At 43.7% G+C, this 20,536-nt stretch overlaps 1 protein-coding gene across 1 annotated transcript; it reads right to left on the bottom strand.

The window, feature by feature from the left end:
* Positions 1 to 8,614: 8,614 nt before the first annotated feature.
* LOC130285337 (olfactory receptor 2K2-like) lies at positions 8,615 to 9,538 on the bottom strand. The gene has a single exon (XM_056536695.1). It carries the CDS (start codon positions 9,536 to 9,538, stop codon positions 8,615 to 8,617), a length of 924 nt encoding a protein of 307 aa, XP_056392670.1.
* Positions 9,539 to 20,536: the final 10,998 nt, after the last annotated feature.

The raw sequence follows: 20,536 nt of genomic DNA, 5'->3' as shown, positions 1-20,536 counted from the left end.
AAGGTTCCTCAGGTCTCAGCACATCTCACCTCAGACGTGTAACAGGGTGGAGGATCATCGGCTCAGTGTTATAGGCCTTATATACAGTGCGAGAACATTGAATAGTCTGCCATCTGATGTCATGTCCTCTCCGTGGACCAATGACTTGGGTATTACATTATTAGGTCTGGGATCCCATTGCAATATTATTAAAAAATATATTAATTAAACCCCGGAGACCTCATTTTGTAAATTTATACTTTATATATTTGTGATGGAGAAAAATATGATATAATTCACATAGTGATGCCCTGTTTTTGTTATTGTCAAGCACAATCATGTTTTTAAAAAGCGGTCCCCAAATGATGCATGCTGACGGGGGTCCCTGCCCCAATTCTTGGTCTGGTTCTAACACACAGAGGTGACCCGCCTCCACTGGTGAAGTCGCCATTTTCACTTTTCACATTTTCATTTCCTGTATACCAAAAAGTGGAGATCAGCGGGACACAGTAAGTGTCGAAATGGCATTGACAGGAAAGGGTTACTCCACTGCTTAGCGTTTGGAATAAATTGTTCCGAATGCTGGAGCCAACGCAGGGAGCCCGTGACAGCATAGACCCGCCCCCTCATGACATCATGCCCCACCCCCTCAATGCAAGTCTATGGGAGGGGGCGTGATCACTGGAGCCGGCGCCGGGAGCTTGTGACGGTATAGCCCCGCCCCCTCATGTCGTCATGCCCCACCCCCTCAATGCAAGTCTATGGGAGGGGGTGTGATGACTGTCACGTCCCCTCCCACATACTTGCATTGAGGGGGCGGGGTGTTACGTCATGAGGGGGCTGGGCTATGCCGTCACAAGCTCCCAGCACCGGCTCCAGTGTTCGGAACAGTTTGTTCCAAACTCTGAGCAGCGAAGTACCCCTTTAAGTAACATATTTATTTTCAAACCCAGCCCGAGTTCTTTTAAGACAAAAATTTCCCCTGTCTCTCCCATTTCTGTTCTAAAGGCAACTTATTATCTGCCAGCTAGAAATTCCTAAGCGAGAACCATGATATTTGCAACTACACTAGGATGGATCGGGCCATTATTGGGGGTTCCTCAACATAATAAGTTATGACATATCCACTGGATACTAAGTAAGTTCAACAAGAGACCCCAAGATCATTGGTCCCTTACTAACCACTAAGATGACCTCTCATCTTCTGAACGGCTCCATTATTTACAACTGCGCCATTATATGATTTCTAAGTTTGGCTCTGCTGCGGTTTCTCAACCTAATAAGTTGTAGCAGCTTTGCTGCCAAGGTTCTTCAACTAAGGGTCTTATTTTTTATATATATTCCCTGCTTATATTTCCTGTTAGCAAGGTGTGGTAGTTTATAAGTATATGGACCATTAGGAGAAAGATATTGGCATTAGGATTTCCCAAGGTGGCAAATTGTGGTGACAGAACCAGGGAAGTTTGAAGGAATTTGGGGGCCCCAAGCAAAATAGACATGGAGGCCCCCTCCCTGTGTCCTTCTTACTCCCCCCTCCCCCTCCCCATGTTTTTTTTTACTCCCCCCTCTATGTTTTTCCCCCTCCCTACCCTACCTATGTTCTCAGTTAACTCCTCCGACTCCCTCCCTGCACCCTGTAGCGTGGCCGAGCTCCTCTACCTCCTGGCTGTCACTCATACCACGTGGTACAGGAGATTCAGTTTCCTGTTCCAGGCCAGACTGAAAGGAAGTGAGCACTTAAAGGAGTACTCTGATTTAAAAATGTATACCCCCCCAAATGTTCCCCTTGGCTGTACCTCTCTGCGCATGTACTTATTTCTGAAATCGGTCCAGCCATTCTCCCGCTGCGGGGCCACGTATTTTCTGCCACTTCCTGGTTATGGTGGTGTGGAGGATGATGTAAAAATTGTCATCCCCCATGCTGCATTGCTACAATTTCCTGTCCCTCCGTGCCTCCCTCCTCCTCAACCCCTCCCCTCTTTCTTACCTAATAATTTTAATAAAAACACCCCCCGCTGCCACCCATACCCCTAAACACACCCCTTTTATCTTTGTCTCCCTCCCCCTCCATTCCCCTGCACCAATGAAAGGGAGCTCCACCGCTGCACTCGGCTCCCAGCGTAGATGTTGCTATGTGAGCACACGCATGCGCTCTGAATTGAGGATACGCTAAAAAAAAGTTACTAAGTCGTTTGTAGAATATCGCTGTTAGTTACGCCAGCGTAACTATCAGGGATATCATTGGCCTACAATTATGACATATCCGGTCCCGGCGAGATTGTATGTGCGCACGCGCGGTTGGATCGTGCTGATAGGCGTGGGTATCCTACAGTTATCACATGTCCAGTCCCATGGAGATGGTATGTGCGCACACGCGGCCGGATCGCGATGATTGGCGGAGGATATTCTGACACGTTTGCACAGCCCAGCCAATGACGGCTGTGCAAACGAAGACTATATGAATATGCAAAGGATGGGAGTGACTGGATCGCGGCAAGGGGGGCAGGCTTAGAGAGGAGAAGACTATGAGAGCGGTGACGTTTCGTTACTAAGATGGCCGCGGTCGGGGAACGAAATTCATAATTCTGGCAGACAGGCTGTACTTCCGGATATCGGAAAAGTCAAGGATGCGTGCAAGTGAGACTACTGAGGTAATTGACTTTATTATATAACTTCGTGCTAGCTGCGCAATGCCATAAAATAACTTTGCTCCAGAGTACTCCTTTAATGTGGCTATCCCTCCCATTTGCTGGAGATGTGGTAGGGCTGTTGGGATGGCTTTTCATATTCTTTGGCCCTGCCCGACTATTGTAGGGTTTTGGACCTAGTTGCTTGCTCTTAGATGTTTTAGGTGTATCTCTACCCTCTTTATCAGTAATATCAAGCTTTTAATTGGTTTATTGTACTTTGATGTTCATGGACTGTCCAATTGCATTCCTGCAATTTGTTCCAGTGTTATAATCTGATAAGACTGTATTTATATGTTGTCGATAATATGCTCCATATGGACCTGAGGAAGAGAGTAGCAGTACTCTCAAAATGTGTTGTCTGCTGTGTTTTAATAAGTGTTTTAAAGGGGTACTCCACTGCTCAGCGTTTGGAACAAAGGCTATGATGTCACGAGCTCCCGGCGCCGGCTCAAGCGTTCGGAACAGTTTGTTCCAAACACTGAGTAGTGGAGTACCGCTTTAAGTTATGAAATCCATTCATGCAACAATTCATGTTTGGACTGTGCTGCTGATACAGAGGTGTCTTCTTTTCCTGCATCTACATTATCTACCCCTAGACCCTGTCGTGCATATTCTTCACATGTTTCCTCAGACTCTAGGTTAAAAAAAAACTGCAAAACTTCTCATGCACATTCAGCTAAGACTTTAAAGGAGTAGTCCAGTGGTGAACCCAGTGGTGAACAACTTATCCCCTATCCTAAGGATAGGGGATAAGTTTGAGATTGCGGGGGGTCCGACCGCTGGTGCCCCCTGCGATCTCCTGTACGGAGCCCCGACAGCCCGCGGGAAGGGGGCGTGTCGACCTCCGCACGAAGCGGCGGCCAACACGCCCCCTCAATACAACTCTATGGCTGAGCCGAAGCGCTGCCTTCGGCAATCTCCGCCTCTGCCATAGAGATGTATTGAGGGGGCGTGCCGGCCGCCGCTTCGTGCGGAGGACGACACCCGCTATCTGGCCGGAGAGCCTGGCCCCGTACAGAGAGATCGCAGGGGGCCCCAGCGGTCGGACCCCCCGCAATCTCAAACTTATCCCCTATCCTTAGGATAGGGGATAAGTTTTTCACCACTGGACTACCCCTTTAATAGCTCATTTTTGGAAATGGCAGGCCCCTCTTCCTACCCTTGATGACCCTTACTGACCCGTATTCATGAGATCAGATCTTTTGAATATCTCACGGCCTCTTTGAACAACAAAATTGACCTGTTCCTCTCTGTGTGGGACCATTGCAGAGAGAGCATCCCTATGTTTTAGCTATTTTATTTCTGTATGACCATACAGCCGCTGAACGCTGGTTGTTTGTTTTTCCTTTCTCTGCAATTGGTTCTTTATACCAGACTTCATATCTCAGATGTGGGAGTAGACAATCGATTGTGGGTACGTTCATTTGGACATTGGTTATCTGGCTGTCTGGTGGTGTGGTGGGGTGAATTGATATTTGCGGCCCCCATAGACACCTGGCGAGTCTTCACCATGAATAAATCCTATGGTGATGGGGTCAGGCTTGAGCACTATTTGCCCCCTCCCCCTTTTTTGACAGTTTCTGTCTTGTTTGGGACTCATGGGACACTTATATAGTGCGCCCTGGACACTGATTGGGTTTTATACAGGGTGGGCCATTTATATGGATACACCTTAATTAAATGGGAATGGTTGGTGATATTAACTTCCTGTTTGTGGCACATTAGTATATGTGAGGGAGGAAACTTTTCAAGATGGGTGGTGACCATGGCGGCCATTTTGAAGTCGGCCATTTTGAATCCAACTTTTGTTTTTTCAATAGGAAGAGGGGAATGTGACACATCAAACTTATTGTGAATTTCACAAGAAAAACAATGATGAGCCTGGTTTTAACGTAACTTTATTTTATGAGTTATTTACAAGTTTCTCTTTGTTTACAGCCATTGACATGTCATCGAGGTTAACACTTGAGGAGCGGATAGAAATTGTGTTGATGTCTGGTGAACGCAGTAACCGGGTCATTGCAGCAGATTTCAATGCAAGAATCCCTACGAGACCACCCATCTCCCATGCTACAGTTAGCAAACTGCTTGCTAAGTGTTGTGAAACTGGCTCAGTGTTGGATTTGCCAAAATGTGGACGCATGAAATCTGTCACTAATGAAGAAACATCAGTGGCTGTCCTAGCTTCATTCAGCAAGAGCCCACAGCGTAGCACTCGCCGCATGTCAGTGGCATTAGTCGAACATCCCTTCAGCGGATATTAGCTACTCACAAATGGCACCAAACTCCAGCTACTGCAGCATCTCAACGAGGATGACCCAGATTGGCGCACTGAATTTGCAGAATGGGCAAAACAAAAATGTGAACAGGACCCTCAGTTTACGCAGAAGATTTTGTTCAGTGATGAGGCAAACTTTTATGTGAATGGTGAAGTTAACAAACAAAACCACTGCTATTGGTCTGACACTAACCCACATTGGATAGATCCCTCCAAGACTGTTGGAACACAAACATTGATGGTATGGTGTGGTATATTGGGTACAAAGATAGTGGGGCCATTCTTCATCAATGGAAACCTCAAGGCCACTGGATATGCGAAATTGCTCCATGATGATGTGTTTCCCTCTTTATGTACTGAAGCTGGCAAATTCCAAGAGTTGACACATTATGGGTGTCAGGTCTGAGCATTCCTAGATGAACAGTTTCCTGGAAAGTGGATTGGTCGTCGTGGGCCAGTTGAATGGTCCCCAAGGTCTCCTGATCTGACCCCCTTAGACTTTTATCTTTGGGGTCATCTGAAGGCAATTGTCTATGCTGTGAAGATACAAGATGTGCAGCACCTGAAACTGCGGTGTTGCTATCAGTGTGTGAAGAGTGGGAGAAGAGGGTTGCATTGACAATCCAACACAATGGGCAGCACATTGAACACATTTTATAAGTGGTCAGAAACTTGTAAATAACTCATGAAAGAATAAAGTTACGTTAAAACGTTAAACTTTAAATTGTTTTTCTTGTGAAATTCCCAATAAGTTTGATGTGTCACATGACTCTCTTCCTATTGAAAAAACTAAAGTTGGATTCAAAATGGCCGACTTCAAAATGGCCACCATGGTCACCACCCATCTTGAAAAGTTTCCCCCCTCACGTATACTAATGTGCCACAAACAGGAAGTTAATGTCACCAACCATTCCCATCTTATTCAGGTGTATCCATATAGATGGCCCATCCTGTATATTTTCCCTTCATTCCCCTTTTCCCTTTGTATTCCTCTTATGTCTTTTGTAGTCTTTTGCATCTTGTCTATGTGATGCTGAGTGTTTACAATTGTATTATTTTCTTTTTCTCATTAATAGCATAATCTTGTGGTTTGATATTGTTCATCCACTATTATTGCTCTTTGGTCCTTGCGGTTCTCTTATGCATACCATTGTGTATTCTTTCTGTTGCTGTACTTATGCTATTTTATTTGGTCCCTTGTTTTTTTTCTGTGAAAACTCAATAGGTATTTCAGTTTAAAAAACTATTTATAAAAAAAGTAGCTATTTAACACTGTTATGGCAAATCCATAAACTGTTACAATACCCCTTTAAAGGGGTACTTCGGCCCTAAGACATCTTATCCCCTATTCAAATGGTAGGGTACAAGATGTCTGATCGTGGGGGTCCCGCTGCTGGGGACCCCCTCAATGTCCCATGCAGCACCCACCTGTGTGAGCACCACGCAGCGCTGGTGGCCCCGAGTCTGAAGCGCTACGACCACGGGGCCGGAGTATCGTGACATCATGACTCCGTCATGCTCCCCTCCCATAGACTTACATTGAGGGGGTGGGGTGTGACGTCACACGGGGATGGAGTCGTGACGTCACGATACTCCGGCCCCGTGGTCGTAACGTTTCAGACTCGGAGCCTCCAGCGCTGCGTGGAGCTCACACAGGTGGGTGCTGCATGAGAGATTGCAGGAGGCCACAGTGGCGAAACCCCCGCAATCAGACATCTTATCCCCTATCCTTTGGATAGGGGATAGGATGTCTTAGGGCTGGAGTACCCCTTTAAGACACAGATAACATATAAAATTATACACAGCGCAGGTCGAAAGGCATGAGAGGGGTACACTAAGAAGAAACCTCACCATGAGTTGGGTGTTATGAGGGTGGTATACATAGATAGCAAAGAAAAACATTAATGCTTTTATGCTCACATGTTGTGTAAATCTTTTTAATATGTGTGTAGAAATTCAATAACTGTTCCACAAAAACAAAAGTTAGTTTATAATTATGGAACCAAAAACCAAGCATAGTAAATAAATATGATACCAGAACTCCGGTTTTAAATAAATACTCTATAAAAGTTACATTTAGAACATATATACAGTATCAGTACAGAGCACAGTTAATAAATATGGTACTAGAACCCTGATTAATACATAAGTTAAAGGAAAACTGTCAGCTTGCTCCCCCCACACTAACCAGCAGTACTGGTTGGACGCTGATCAGTTTGATGCCTACCGTGCCCGGATCCACCCCGCTGTTCGGACAAAATCTTCGATTTTCTGTATATGCTAATTAGGTGCTAACTGGCACAGGCGGGGTTACTGGCACTCTGATGTCAGCGCCGCTCAGTTCATCAATATTCCTCCCCCTCCTTATTACAGAGCGGGGAGAAGAGGAAGAGGCGGATGGAGGGGAGGAATATTGATGAGCTGGGCGGCGCTGATGTCAGAGTGCCAGTAACCTCGGCCTGTGCCAGTTAGCACCTAAGTAGCATACACCGAAAAACAAAGTTTCGGCAGGGCTGATCCAGGCATGGTAGGCATCAAACTGATCAGCGTCCCCTGCACTACCAGCCAGTACCACTGGTTAGTGCGGGGGGGAGCATGCTGACAGTTTTCCTTTAAAAGAGTTATTTTTAGGTTATATACAGTATCATTGCAAAGCACAGTAGATGAATATGGTATCAGAAGCAATCTCATCACACATATGTAAGGTATTAGAATGAAGCACAGTTAAAGGGGTTATCTGGCAGGAGAGGTAGGGGTTTGTGAATATATAAAAATAGCCTCCATACCCTCCATCTTCTACGCACCCACGGGTTCACCAGTGTCCTGCTCCAGCGATGTTCCGCCTTGGCCAGTGGCGATATCTGGACGTGTGTATATGCACCATATATCATCCAGTAAAGCATAATAAGTAATAATTAAAGGAAAACTGTCAGATATTTTCTCCCACACTATCCACAGGTACTGGGAGACGCTGATTAAAACGAGCCCTACCTTACCCGGATCTGCCCGGCCGTTTGCCCGCAATTGTAGTTTTATTGTATGTGTATATCTTGCTGTAACTGGCACGGGCGGGGCTTCTGCAGGTTAACTGGCACTGACGTCAGCGCCGCTTATGAATATTCATCCACCCTCCCTCTAGTTCTCCCTCTCTTCACCACTCCTAACTGGAGGGAGGGGGGATGAATATTCATAAGCAGCGCTGACATCAGTGCCAGTTAACCTGCAGAAACCTCGCCCGTGCCAGTTACAGACAGATATACACATAGAATAAAAGTACAATTGCGGGCGAACGGCCGGGCGGATCCGGACAAGGTAAGGCTCATTGGAATCAGCGTCTCCCGCACTATCCACAGTACCTGTGGATAGTGCGGGTGAAAATATCTGACAGTTTTCCTTGAACAATACACAGCACCCTCAGATACCCCATATAACAGATGTAATGAAAGCCAAAATACAAATATTAAAGTGCTATAAAGAAAGCCTCAGTACTGAGAATAACGGAGCATATATTTTAAAGTGTCCCATTGAATAAAAAAAAAAAAAATTGTAAAGAGTGATGTTCCCGTTGGGGTCACACAGGAGGACATGTTATCATCGCTGGACCTTTCTATCTAAATATATATATATATATATATATATATATATATATATATATATATATGAACTTTCATTCTCCTCTTGCTCTGAAACCAAACATCTTCAGTAGCGCCCTCCTGACATCTTTATTCCGTACGCTGTAAATCAAAGGATTTAACATGGGGGTGATCATGGTAAATAAAACGGTAAGAGTCAGCTCAAAGAGCCGTGGGTCGGCCATTGGTGGCATAATATACACGGACATCCAGGTGCCATAATACATGGTGAGGACTATGAGGTGGGACGAGCAGGTGGAGAAAGCCTTTCTTCTGCCATCACTAGACTTTATATGTAAGATAACAATGATCACCCGGGTGTACGACATTATACTGCACAGAAAAGGACCTACACCAAATATTATGGCTTCCATGTAAGAGAATAGCTGGAAACCAGTGTTAGGGCAGGAGATTTTGGCGAAAGCTTTGAATTCACAGAGGAACTGAGGGACAACGTTAGAAGAACACAATGGGATGTTAGATGTGGTCAGTGTTGCAACGGTTGAGTTGATACATCCAGTTATCCAAGCCACAACCATTAGGAGGATACAGGTCTTCTTATTCAACATTTGGTGATAACGTAAAGGGTTACAAATGGCTACATATCGATCGTAGGCCATGATGAAGAGCAAGAGGTCCTCCGTGGTAGCCACATGTAGGAAGAAGTACATCTGGGTGAAGCATTCGGCAAAGGACAAGGTATAGTCACCAGTCAGGAACATGTCAACCAACTTAGGGACTGTGGTCGTTGTGTAGCAAATGTCAACAATGGCCAAATTACACAGGAATAGATACATGGGGGTGTGTAGGTGCCGATTCCTGTATATCACTATGATGGTGGTGGAGTTCGCTATCAGTCCGATCAGGTATATCAGGAAAAAGAAAATAGATAAAGCCGGAGGAAGCTTTGAGGATGTAGAAAAGGTCAGAATGAAGAAACTATAGGTGTAATTTTCCATGACAATGATTTGTAAGGACAACGATTTTACAAAGATGGATTTTGTTTTTAAATAAATAGATTTTTAAAATGTTTAGCATTTTATCATATCCAGTAGTTGTTTTCTACTGCCTTGTTGTTAATGATATTTTCTGTATAAATTATAATGAGATCATATTTATTGGTTAAATGTATACACCAGATACCTGTCCGGAAGGCATCCAAACTTTTTATTTGGTACGAAGAGGTGGCCATCGCAACTGTGGAGAGAGGTGGAAATCCATATGTGAGAAACTCTAAAAAGATCTATCTATCATATCTATCTATCTCTCTATCTATCTATCTATCTATCTATCTATCTATCTATCTATCTATCATATCTATCTATCTATCTATCTATCTATCTATCTATCATATCTATCTATCTATCATATCTATCTATCTATCTATCTATCTCATATCTATCTATCATATCTATCTATCTCATATCTATCTATCTCTCTATCTATCTATCTATCATATCTATCTATCTATCATATCTATCTATCATATCTATTTATTTATCTATAATATCTATCATCTATCTCATATCTATCTATCAATTTATTTATCTATCTCATATCTAACTATTTCATATCTATCTATCTATCTATCAATCAATGTATTTATCTATCTCATATCTAACTATTTCATATCTAACTATCTAATATCTATCCATCTCATATCTATCTATCTATCTCATATCTATCTATCTATTTATCTCATATCTATCTATCTCATATCTATCTATCTATCTATCTATCTCATATCTATCTATCTATCTATCTATATATCTCATATCTATCTCATATCTATCTATCTATCTATCTATCTATCTATCTATCTATATATCTATCTCATATCTATATATCTATCTTTCTATCTCATATCTATCATCTATCTATCTATCTCTTATCTATATATCTATCTTTCTTTCTATCTCATATCTATCTTTCTTTCTATCTCATATCTATCTATCTATCTCATATCTATCTATCTATCTCATATCTATCTCTCTGTCTATCTATCTGTCTATCTATCTGTCTATCTATCTCATATCTATCTATCTATCTATCTATCTATCTATCTCATATCTATCTGTCTATCTATCTCATATCTATCTCATATCTATCTATCTATCTATCTCTCTGTGATCCGCAGATCTTACCTTCACATAATATCGCATGTGGTTTTATTGAAGTATGGCAATGAGCAGACTATGAGTATATATATATATATATATATATATATATATATATATATATATACTGCGCAATAAACATGTAATAGTCTTCTATTTAATGTTAGATATTCTGCAGGGAAATGTATCCAGGGACAAATCTGTTATTTGTATCTAATCCCTGTCCAGCAATTTAATACTGGAAAACAAATAGACGTGTGCTGCACAGAGCTGAATGCTCCCATTTCTGGTGATTTTGGGGCTCTGGGGTCGGTCATATAGAAGCATGGCTACTGCTTTGGACAACAAAGAGCACAAAAAGAACATTCATTGGAACAAAGAAATAAAACTCTTAGACAATATACTCTGCTCAAAAAATGAAGGGAACGATTAAACACCACAATGTAACTCCAAGTCACTGACACTTTTGTGAAATCCCACTGTCCACTCAGGAAGAACACTGATTGACAATCAATTTCACATGGAACAGACAACACGTGGAAATTATAGGCAATTAGCAAGACACCCCCAATAAAGGAGTGGTTCTGCAGGTGGTGACCACAGACCATTTCTCAGTTCCCATAGCAAACATATGCTGCTCTGTACAGTTCCTAAAATGGACAGAGATGTCAGCAGAGAGCACTGTGCTCGTGATTCAGCAGAGAGCTCTGTGTTCCAAAAAGAAAATAATTTCCTCTGTAGTATTCAGCAGTTGATAAGTACTGGAAGGATTAAGATTTTTTAATAGAAGTAATTTACAAATCTGTTTAACTTTCTGGCACCAGTTGATTTAAAAAAAAAAAAAAAAAAAGTTTTCCACCTGAGTACCCCTTTAATTATCAGTCTATTATTTAGGCTTATTCTACTAGTAAAGGGGAATTGCATATAGTCCCTACATGTAGCCACTGTTATAGGGCACGCAGCGGCGTTGCTAGGGTTGGTGTCACCCGGTGCGGTAGAAAATGGTGTCACCCCCATACCTCCCCCCTCCCCCCAGTAAGTTTTTAGCCTATTGTGACAGACACCACTGTTGTAGCGCATTGTGATAAATTCCAGTATAATAATCAGATATACCAGTTGCCACAGAATAGGAAAGTGTTAAAGAAGTTTTCATCATTGAAATATACAGTTCCCAGAATTACTTAAAGGGGTACTCCACTGGAAAACATTTACTTTTATATCAACTGGTGTCAGAAAGTTAAACAGATTTTTTAATTACTTCTATTTAAAATCTTAATACTTACAGTACTTACAAGCTGGTGTATGCTCCACAGGAAGTTGTGTAGTTCTTTCCAGTCTGACCACAGTGCTATTTGCTGACACCTCTGTCCATGTTAGGAACTGTCCAGAGCAGGAGAGGTTTGCTATGGGGATTTGCTCCTAATATGGACAGTTCCTGACATGGACAGAGGTGTCAGCACAGAGCACTGTGTTCAGACAGAAAATAAATTAAAAAAGAAAATAACTTATACAGCAGCTAATAAGTACTGGAAGGATTAAGATTTTTAAATAGAAGTAATTTACAAATCTGTTTAACTTTGTAGCACCAGCTGATTAAAAAATTGTTTTCCAGTAGAGTACCCCTTTGAGCAGTGGTGAGGTTATGCTGGGAGTTGTAGTTTCACTGACCTAACTGTAGTACTGACAAGTGACTACAGCTCTGATAGGACATAGAGAGGAGAATGTACAATGATATCAGTGACTACAGGTGACGTCTTCTCTATAGTGAGGAGAATACACAATGACATCAGTGACTACAGGTGACGTCTACTCTATAGTGAGGAGAATACACAATGATATCAGTGACTACAGGTGACGTCGTCTCTATAGTGAGGAGAATGTACAATAATATCAGTGACTACAGGTGACGTCTTCTCTATAGTGAGGAGAATACACAATGATATCAGTGACTACAGGTGACGTCTTCTCTATAGTGAGGAGAATGTACAATGATATCAGTGACTACAGGTGACGTCTTCTCTATAGTGAGGAGAATACACAATGATATCAGTGACTACAGGTGACGTCTTCTCTATAGTGAGGAGAATACACAATGATATCAGTGACTACAGGTGACGTCTTCTCTATAGTGAGGAGAATACACAATGATATCAGTGACTACAGGTGACGTCTTCTCTATAGTGAGGAGAATACACAATGATATCAGTGACTACACGTGACGTCTTCTCTATAGTGAGGAGAATACACAATGATATCAGTGATTACAGGAGACGTCTTCTCTATAGTGAGGTGAATACACAATGATATCAGTGACTACAGGAGACGTCTTCTCTATAGTGAGGAGAATACATAATGATATCAGTGACTACAGGTGACGTCTTCTCTATAGTCTTTCCTTATCTAATTCAGATGGTACATACCGCCAGGACTTGTTCCAGCTAAAACTTCTGTCTGTACACTATACTCTTTGATTATAAACCTTCCATACACCATACCCACTGAATATAATACTACCACACACTGTACATTCTGAATATAATACCAACACATACTGTACCCTCTGAATATAAATCTGCCACATACTGTACCCCTGAATATAATACCGCCACACACTGTACCCACTGAATATAATACTACCACAAACTGCACCCTCTGAAAATACTACCACAAACTGCGCCCTCTGAATATAAATCTGCCACATACTGTACCCTCTGAATATAAATCTGCAACATACTGTACCCCTGAATATAATACCGCCACATACTGTACCCCTGAATATAATACCGCCACATATTGTACCCTCTGAATATAATACCACCACATACTGTACCCTCTGAATATAAATCTGCCACATACTGTACCCCTGAATATAATACCACCACATACTGTACCAGTGAATATAATACCGCCACATACTGTACCCCTGAATATAATACCGCCACATACTGTACCCTCTGAATATACTACCACCCACTGCGCCCTCTGAATATAATACTTAGAGATGAGCAAACTACAGTAAATTCAACTCGTCACAAACTTCTCGGATCGGCAGTTGATGGCTTTTCCTGCATAAATTAGTTCAGCTTTCCGGTGCTCCGGTGGGCTGGAAAAGGTGGATACAGTCCTAGGAGACTCTTTCCTATGAATGTATCCACCTTTTCCAGCCCACCGGAGCACCTGAAGGCTGAACTAATTTACGCAGGATAAGTCATCAACCGCTGAGCCGAGAAGTTTGTGATGAATCGAATTTACTGTAAGTTCGCTCATCTCTAATAATACTACCACCCACTGCGCCCTCTGAATATAATACTACCACAAACTGCGCCCTCTGAATATAATACTACCACAAACTGCGCTCTCTGAATATAATACTACCACAAACTGCGCCCTCTGAATATAATACTACCACAAACTGCGCCCTCTGAATATAATACTACCACCCACTGCGCCCTCTGAATATAATACTACCACCCACTGCGCCCTCTGAATATAATACTACCACAAACTGCGCCCTCTGAATATAATACTACCACAAACTGCGCCCTCTGAATATAATACCACAACCGCAGTAACACCCCTCAACATCCGTTAGCTGATGCTATTACCACAGGAGGGAGGTATTGGTGGTGTTGCTAGTGGATGATGGGGGTGCTACTACTGGGGGGGTGTTGCTGGAGGATGATGAGGGTGCTACTGGCCATCCCCCCTGGCAGTGTCACCCCCATCATCCATCGGCAGGATCATCCTCCTGGCAGGAGCACCCCCATCATCCACCATCAGGATCTGCTGATGGAGGTGCTGCTGGGGGGGGGGGTGTTGCTGGTGGATGATGAGGGTGCTACTGCCAGGGGGGGAGCATTAGGTAGGCAGCAGTTCCCCCACATTAGGTAGGTAGCAGTTTCCCAACATTAGGTAGCATCTTTTCCCCACATTAGGCAGCATAGATTCCCCACAATTGGTACCAGTTCCCCCACATTAGGTAGGTACCAGTTACCCCACATTAGCTAGCAATTTCCCCACATTAGGTAGCACAGATTCCCCACATTAGGTAGAAATTTCCCCACATTAGGTAGCGCAGATTCCCCACATTCGGTAGCATAGACTCCCCACATTCGGTAGCATAGACTCCCCACATAAGGTAGCTTAGACTTCCCACATAAGGTAGCATAGACTCCCCACATTTGATAGCACAAATTCCCCACATTAGGTAGCATAGACTCCCCACATTAGGTAGTAGTTTCCCCACATTAGGCCGCAGGTTCCCCACAATGGGTCAAAGTCTCCCCACAAAAAAAAACACATACAACACAGAAAGACACACACACAAACACACACACAGTCAGAGAGACACACACTCACAGACAGACACACACAGAGTCACACACACACACACAGTCACACAGTCACACACACACACACACACACACACACACTCAGAGAGTCACACAAACACACACAGTCACATACAGTACACACAGTCACACACACAAACATAGATAGAGACAGACATAGAGACAAACACACACACTCACCCATCCAGCGCAGCGATCCTTCTCACGTGGCGCCCTGCGAGTGACGTAACTGACGTCTTCCTGCGCGGCCATGCGGTGTGACGTCAGGCCGGCGCAGACGTGGGAGCGGATGCCGGTAACAGTGCTGGTGAAGGTGAGGGGGGGTGATGACGGACGGGCACAACGCACGCACACACAGCTGAGGACGGACGGATGGGAGGCCGGTCGGGCACAGATGGGGGGGGGGGGGGGTGCTGCGGAGCGTCTTGGTGTCACCCCATTAGGTTGGTGTCACCCGGTGCGGGCCGCACCCGGGTCACAACGCCACTGAGGGCACGTTATCACAGGACAATCGTTTGTTCCCCGTATATGTAGATCTTTTTGCATGTTTTGCATATCTAGTCAAAGAATGTGCCAGATTTTTCTCAGATGCTCAGCCGTGGGAAAATCTGTCTTATCTTTAGGTAGGACTACTTATCACAACTCCAGGTATATCTGTTTTTTATCTCCGCAGTCCTTTTTAGCGCTGAGATATAAGCCTTTTTATTAGTATGCAAATGTGGCTCAGGTGCCCAGGGGGCGGTAATAAAGAAGAGATGAGCAGGAAGTTTACGCCCCCCTGGAATTTTAAGCCTTATTTCCATAATAACTAAATTGTTTTTTATCTCGGCACCGGAAAGGACTATGGAGATAAGATCAGTATGCCCGGAATCCTGGTGAGGAGCCCTATCTGTCCTCTGTTTATTTTTTGTATAGATCGATGAGGAAAAAACCCTCTCTTTTTTTCCCTTTATTAAGTCAAAGGCATATGGAGGTACACTGTGGGCCCATTGATTCTTAAAGAGGTACTTCTGCAAAAAACTAATTTATTTCAAATCAAAAAGTTAAAAGGGTATTCCGGGCAAAAACATTTTATCCCCTATCCAAAGGAACTGGGGACATGACGACACCACGCCCCCTCCATTCATGTCTATGGGAGGGGGCGTGACGGAAGTCACGCCCCCTCCCATAGACATGAATGGAGGGGGCGTGGCGTGACGTCACGTCATGTCCCCAGTTCTGGAAACCTGGAGGTTTCCAAAGCTGAAGATTCAGCACCCGCATAGAATGCGGGTGCTGCAGGGAGTTCGCAGGGGGTCTCAGCAGCGGGCTCTCTGCGATCAGACATCTTATCCCCTATCCTTTGGATAGGGGATAAAATGTTTTTGCCCGGAACACTTCTATATAAAAATCTTAACCCTTCCAGTACTTAGCTGCTGTATGTTCCACAGGAAGGTGTGTAGTTCTTTCCAGTCTGACCACAGGGCTCTCTGCTGCCACCTCTGTCCGTGTCAGGAACTGTCCAGAGCAGGAGCAAATCCCCATAGCAAAGCTCTCCTGCTCTGGACAGTTCCTGACATGGACAGAGATGTCAGCAGAGAGCACTGTGGTCAGACTGGAAAGAACCACACAACTTCCTCTGGAGCATAGAACAGATTTTTTAATAGAAGTAATTACAAATCTGTTTAACTTTCTGGCACCAGTTGATTTGAAAAAAAAATAATAATAATTTTTCCAGTGAAGTACCCCTTTAATGGGCTGTATTAGTGATCTACACAGTAGAATTTCATATGATTATGTACATGAACCCCTAGGTGTCAAGTACATGGCAGAGTGGTGTGCAAAGGGGCTATACAAAGGCACATGGCTTCCCTAAACCTATGGTTCCTCCATAAGGCACTATATAATGAGAATATCTCCATAATATGACAGCTGTCACGCCCCCCTCCCATAGACTTGCATTGAGGGGGCGGGTGAGACGTCACAAGGGGGCAGAGTTGTGACGTCATGATCTTCCGTTCTCGTGGTCGGGATGGCATTAGCCTGAGGGCCTCCAGCGGTTCAGGAAGCCGTTACAGGTGGGTGCCGCATGGTAGAATGCGGGGGTCCCCAGCGGCGGGACCCCCGCCATCAGACATCTTATTCCCTATCCTTTGGATAAGGGATAAGATGTCTAGGGGTGGAGTACCCCTTTAATGCCAGTGTACAATACACAGTGCAGTTCCTGATCTGCTTCTATCTGAAAAGTTGTCTTCATCCTTGTTCCAACTGGACCCTTGGAAACTTCGGCTATTCCTAACTTCTTTCTTGCCTGGGCCTTTGGATACTATGTTTGATACTTGTGGTAACACCCCTAATCCTGTCTCCTGGCTACTCTGTGCGATGGTGCTGTCTAGGCCCTTGAATACTACACCTGCTCCTTGTTGTATTATTCATGGTCCTGACACTTGGCCTTTTTTGCTCCTGACTTTGTTCTTGCTTAGATCCTTGGATACTATGCCGGTTACCATGGGTACCACTACGGGTCCTAACTTCAGACTCCTTATCTGTCTCATTCTGACTGTAGTCCTGGTGAAGATCTCTGGCTTGTCCCTGGTCTATTATTATACCGAGAAAGAAAAAGGAACACGAAAGCGCCCCTGGTGAAGTATGTTAAACACAGGTGTAGAGATGCTGGTTATAAACACTCACCCTGTAGTGTTGCGCTAAGAGCACAACATCTATATACACATGTAGAATGAATGGGGTCCTGCAGCTTGGTTCCCCCGATCCCAGGTTCCTCTGGTCCAGTAGTGGTATAGGCAGCACAAAAATACAAGAAGTGGAACTTTTCTAAGCGCCAGACCCCTTGAAGTAGTCAGTCCAACAATGTAGACCAAATGAATAAAAGATAGCATTTATTCCAAGCACAAATCAACGCGTTTCAGGCCCGGAGAGGGCCCTTCGTCAGGACCTTCTCCTGACGAAGGGCCCTCTCCGGGACTGACACGCGTTGATTTGTAATTGGAATAAATGCTATCTTTTATTCATTTTTTCTAAATTGTTGGACTGACTACTTCAAGGGGTCTGGGGCTTAGAAAAGTTCCACTTCTTGTATTTTTGTGCTGCCTGGTCTTTTATTAGACACTGTATTTGGTACCACTTGGTCCTGACACTGGCCCATTTCTGGACCCTGTTCCTGATATCTACTAGTTCAAGTTCCTCGTCTGTTCACTGTGTTTTTGGTCTAGCCTCTAGTCGGTTCCTGGACTCCACACTCCACTTACCAGTCTAACTAGCACAATACCACTTGCAGAACTTAGGAACTTTCCAAGTCACGAGAACCCAAACATATATGGAGTTACAGTATCATAGACCCTTGTTATATGGAGCATTGACAAAGCTTGTATGGTGCCTTACACTTATTTTCTATTGATCTACTAGTTTTAATATAGAGGTTTTTATTTTTAAAGGTGTTTGTTCATGAAGATAATCCCTGTCCATATGGGACGTGTGGACTTTATTAGCTGGGAGAAACCAAAAAGACAAGAAAGCTCCCACCACTTATTCCTTCCCCCCGGCAATGTTTGGTGATGGCAGTTCCCTTTTTCATCCTCACCTTTTAAGAGACAGAACTTTTTTTTAAATATTTTTATCAACAGAGCAATATGAGGGCTTGTTTTTTGTTGGACGGGTTGAACTTTGTCATCAGTTATTTTATAGAGAAACAAAAAATACAAAAACCCCACAAAAAAATTGCTCTTTATAGGAAAAAAAAAAAAAAAAAAAACTTTACTCTACATGTCAGTATGATGATAGCAATAGCACACTCCAGTATTTTACTTTATGATCACTTGTTAATCCATCTTTTTTGGGGAGGAGAATTCCGAAGAATTCTGGCTTTGAGTATTATAGTGTGGATATAGGAGGTGATTTTCTAATATGAACCCAATTTTATTGGGTTGTGCCTTCATGTTTTGATGCACGCGATGTGCGCCAAAGTTTGCAACACCATTTGACGGAAAATCACGGATAGTTGACTAACCCTCTATTTCAGTCAGAAAATCCATAAAGGGTGTGTTTTCAAAAAAATGGGCATGTCTATGGCACTTTCCAATATTCCTACCAAATTTCTTAATGAATCCACATAACAAAAGTGACATCCAGCTTAACCCCTTAAGGACACAGCCCATTTTGGCCTTAAAGGGGCTATCCAGGAAAAAACTTTTTTGGCTCCAGAAAGTTAAACAGATTTGTAAATTACTTATATTAAAAAATCTTAATCCTTTCAGTACTTATGAGCTGCTGAAATTGAGTCGTTCTTTTCTATCTAAGTTCTCTCTGATGACACGTGTCTCGGGAACCGCCTAGTTTAGAAGCAAATCCCCATATCAAACCTCTTCTACTCTGTGCAGTTCCTGAGACAAGCAGAGATGTCAGCAGAGAGCACTGTTGCCAGACAGAAAACAGCAACTCAACTTCAGCAGCTGATAAGTATTGAAAGGATTAAGATTTTTTAATAGAAGTAATTTACAAATCTGTTTAACTTTCTGGAGCCAGTTGATATAAGAAAAAATGTTTTTTCCTGGAATACCCTTTAAAGGGTACCTCTCATCAAAAAAACTTTTGATATATTATAGATTAATGTATGCAGAATAACTTTACAATTGCATGTTATTAAAAAATATGCTTCTTTCTATTTAATTTTCCACTTTGAAGAAATGACCACTAGGGGTCTCCCTACCAGTCCTGGCAGCAAGCATTTCAGACTCATGCTGGAGTCCTAAACACTACGAGCTGCCAGTCTGCTTTGTTCACAAAGAAGAACACTCAGAGCTGCCAGCCTGCTTTGTTCACAGCCTGTTTGCAGGCTGGCAGCATGAGTCAGAAATGCTTGCTGACAGGACTGATCGGGAAAAATACAATAGAAAGAAGCATATTTTTCATTAACATGCTATTGGAAAGTTATTCAACATTCATTAATCTAAAATATATCAAAAGTTTATTTGATGAGAGGTCCCCTTTAACCTGTTCAGGACCCATGACGTATGCATACGTCTTCACACCCTGGGTCTTAAGGACCCATGACGTATGCATACGTCATGGCGTTTTCCGGTCTCTGCCGCTCGCCGGGCAGAGATCGGAACTGGATGCCTGCTGAAATCCTTCAGCAGGCATCCAGGGCAAACGCCGAGGGGGGCCATGTAGGCCCCCCATGTCGGCGATCGCCGCAAATCGCAAGGGAAATCGCCCTTGCGATCTGCGGCGATACCGGGCTGATCGGGTCTCTGGGACCCGACCGCCCGGTAATTTCGCATGATCCCGGCTGTCACAGACAGCCAGGACCATGCTGGAGTATCGGAGCGAGGTGGCAAGCCGGCCACCTCCTCCGATCCCCTGCGATCTGTCGGTTAGTTAACCGACCAATCGCAGGAGGGGGGGCGGTTACTTCCTCCCGTCCTGCCCGGCCCCTGAAAGTCCGGAGAGGACGGGAGGAAGACCGGAGGACACGGCGGGGGACGGGGGAGTG

This window comes from Hyla sarda, chromosome 8 (assembly GCF_029499605.1).
Source record: "Hyla sarda isolate aHylSar1 chromosome 8, aHylSar1.hap1, whole genome shotgun sequence".
Taxonomy (NCBI): Eukaryota; Metazoa; Chordata; class Amphibia; order Anura; family Hylidae; genus Hyla; species Hyla sarda.
Note: the sequence above shows the minus strand (reverse complement) of the source record. Positions and strands in the feature narration are given on the sequence as shown.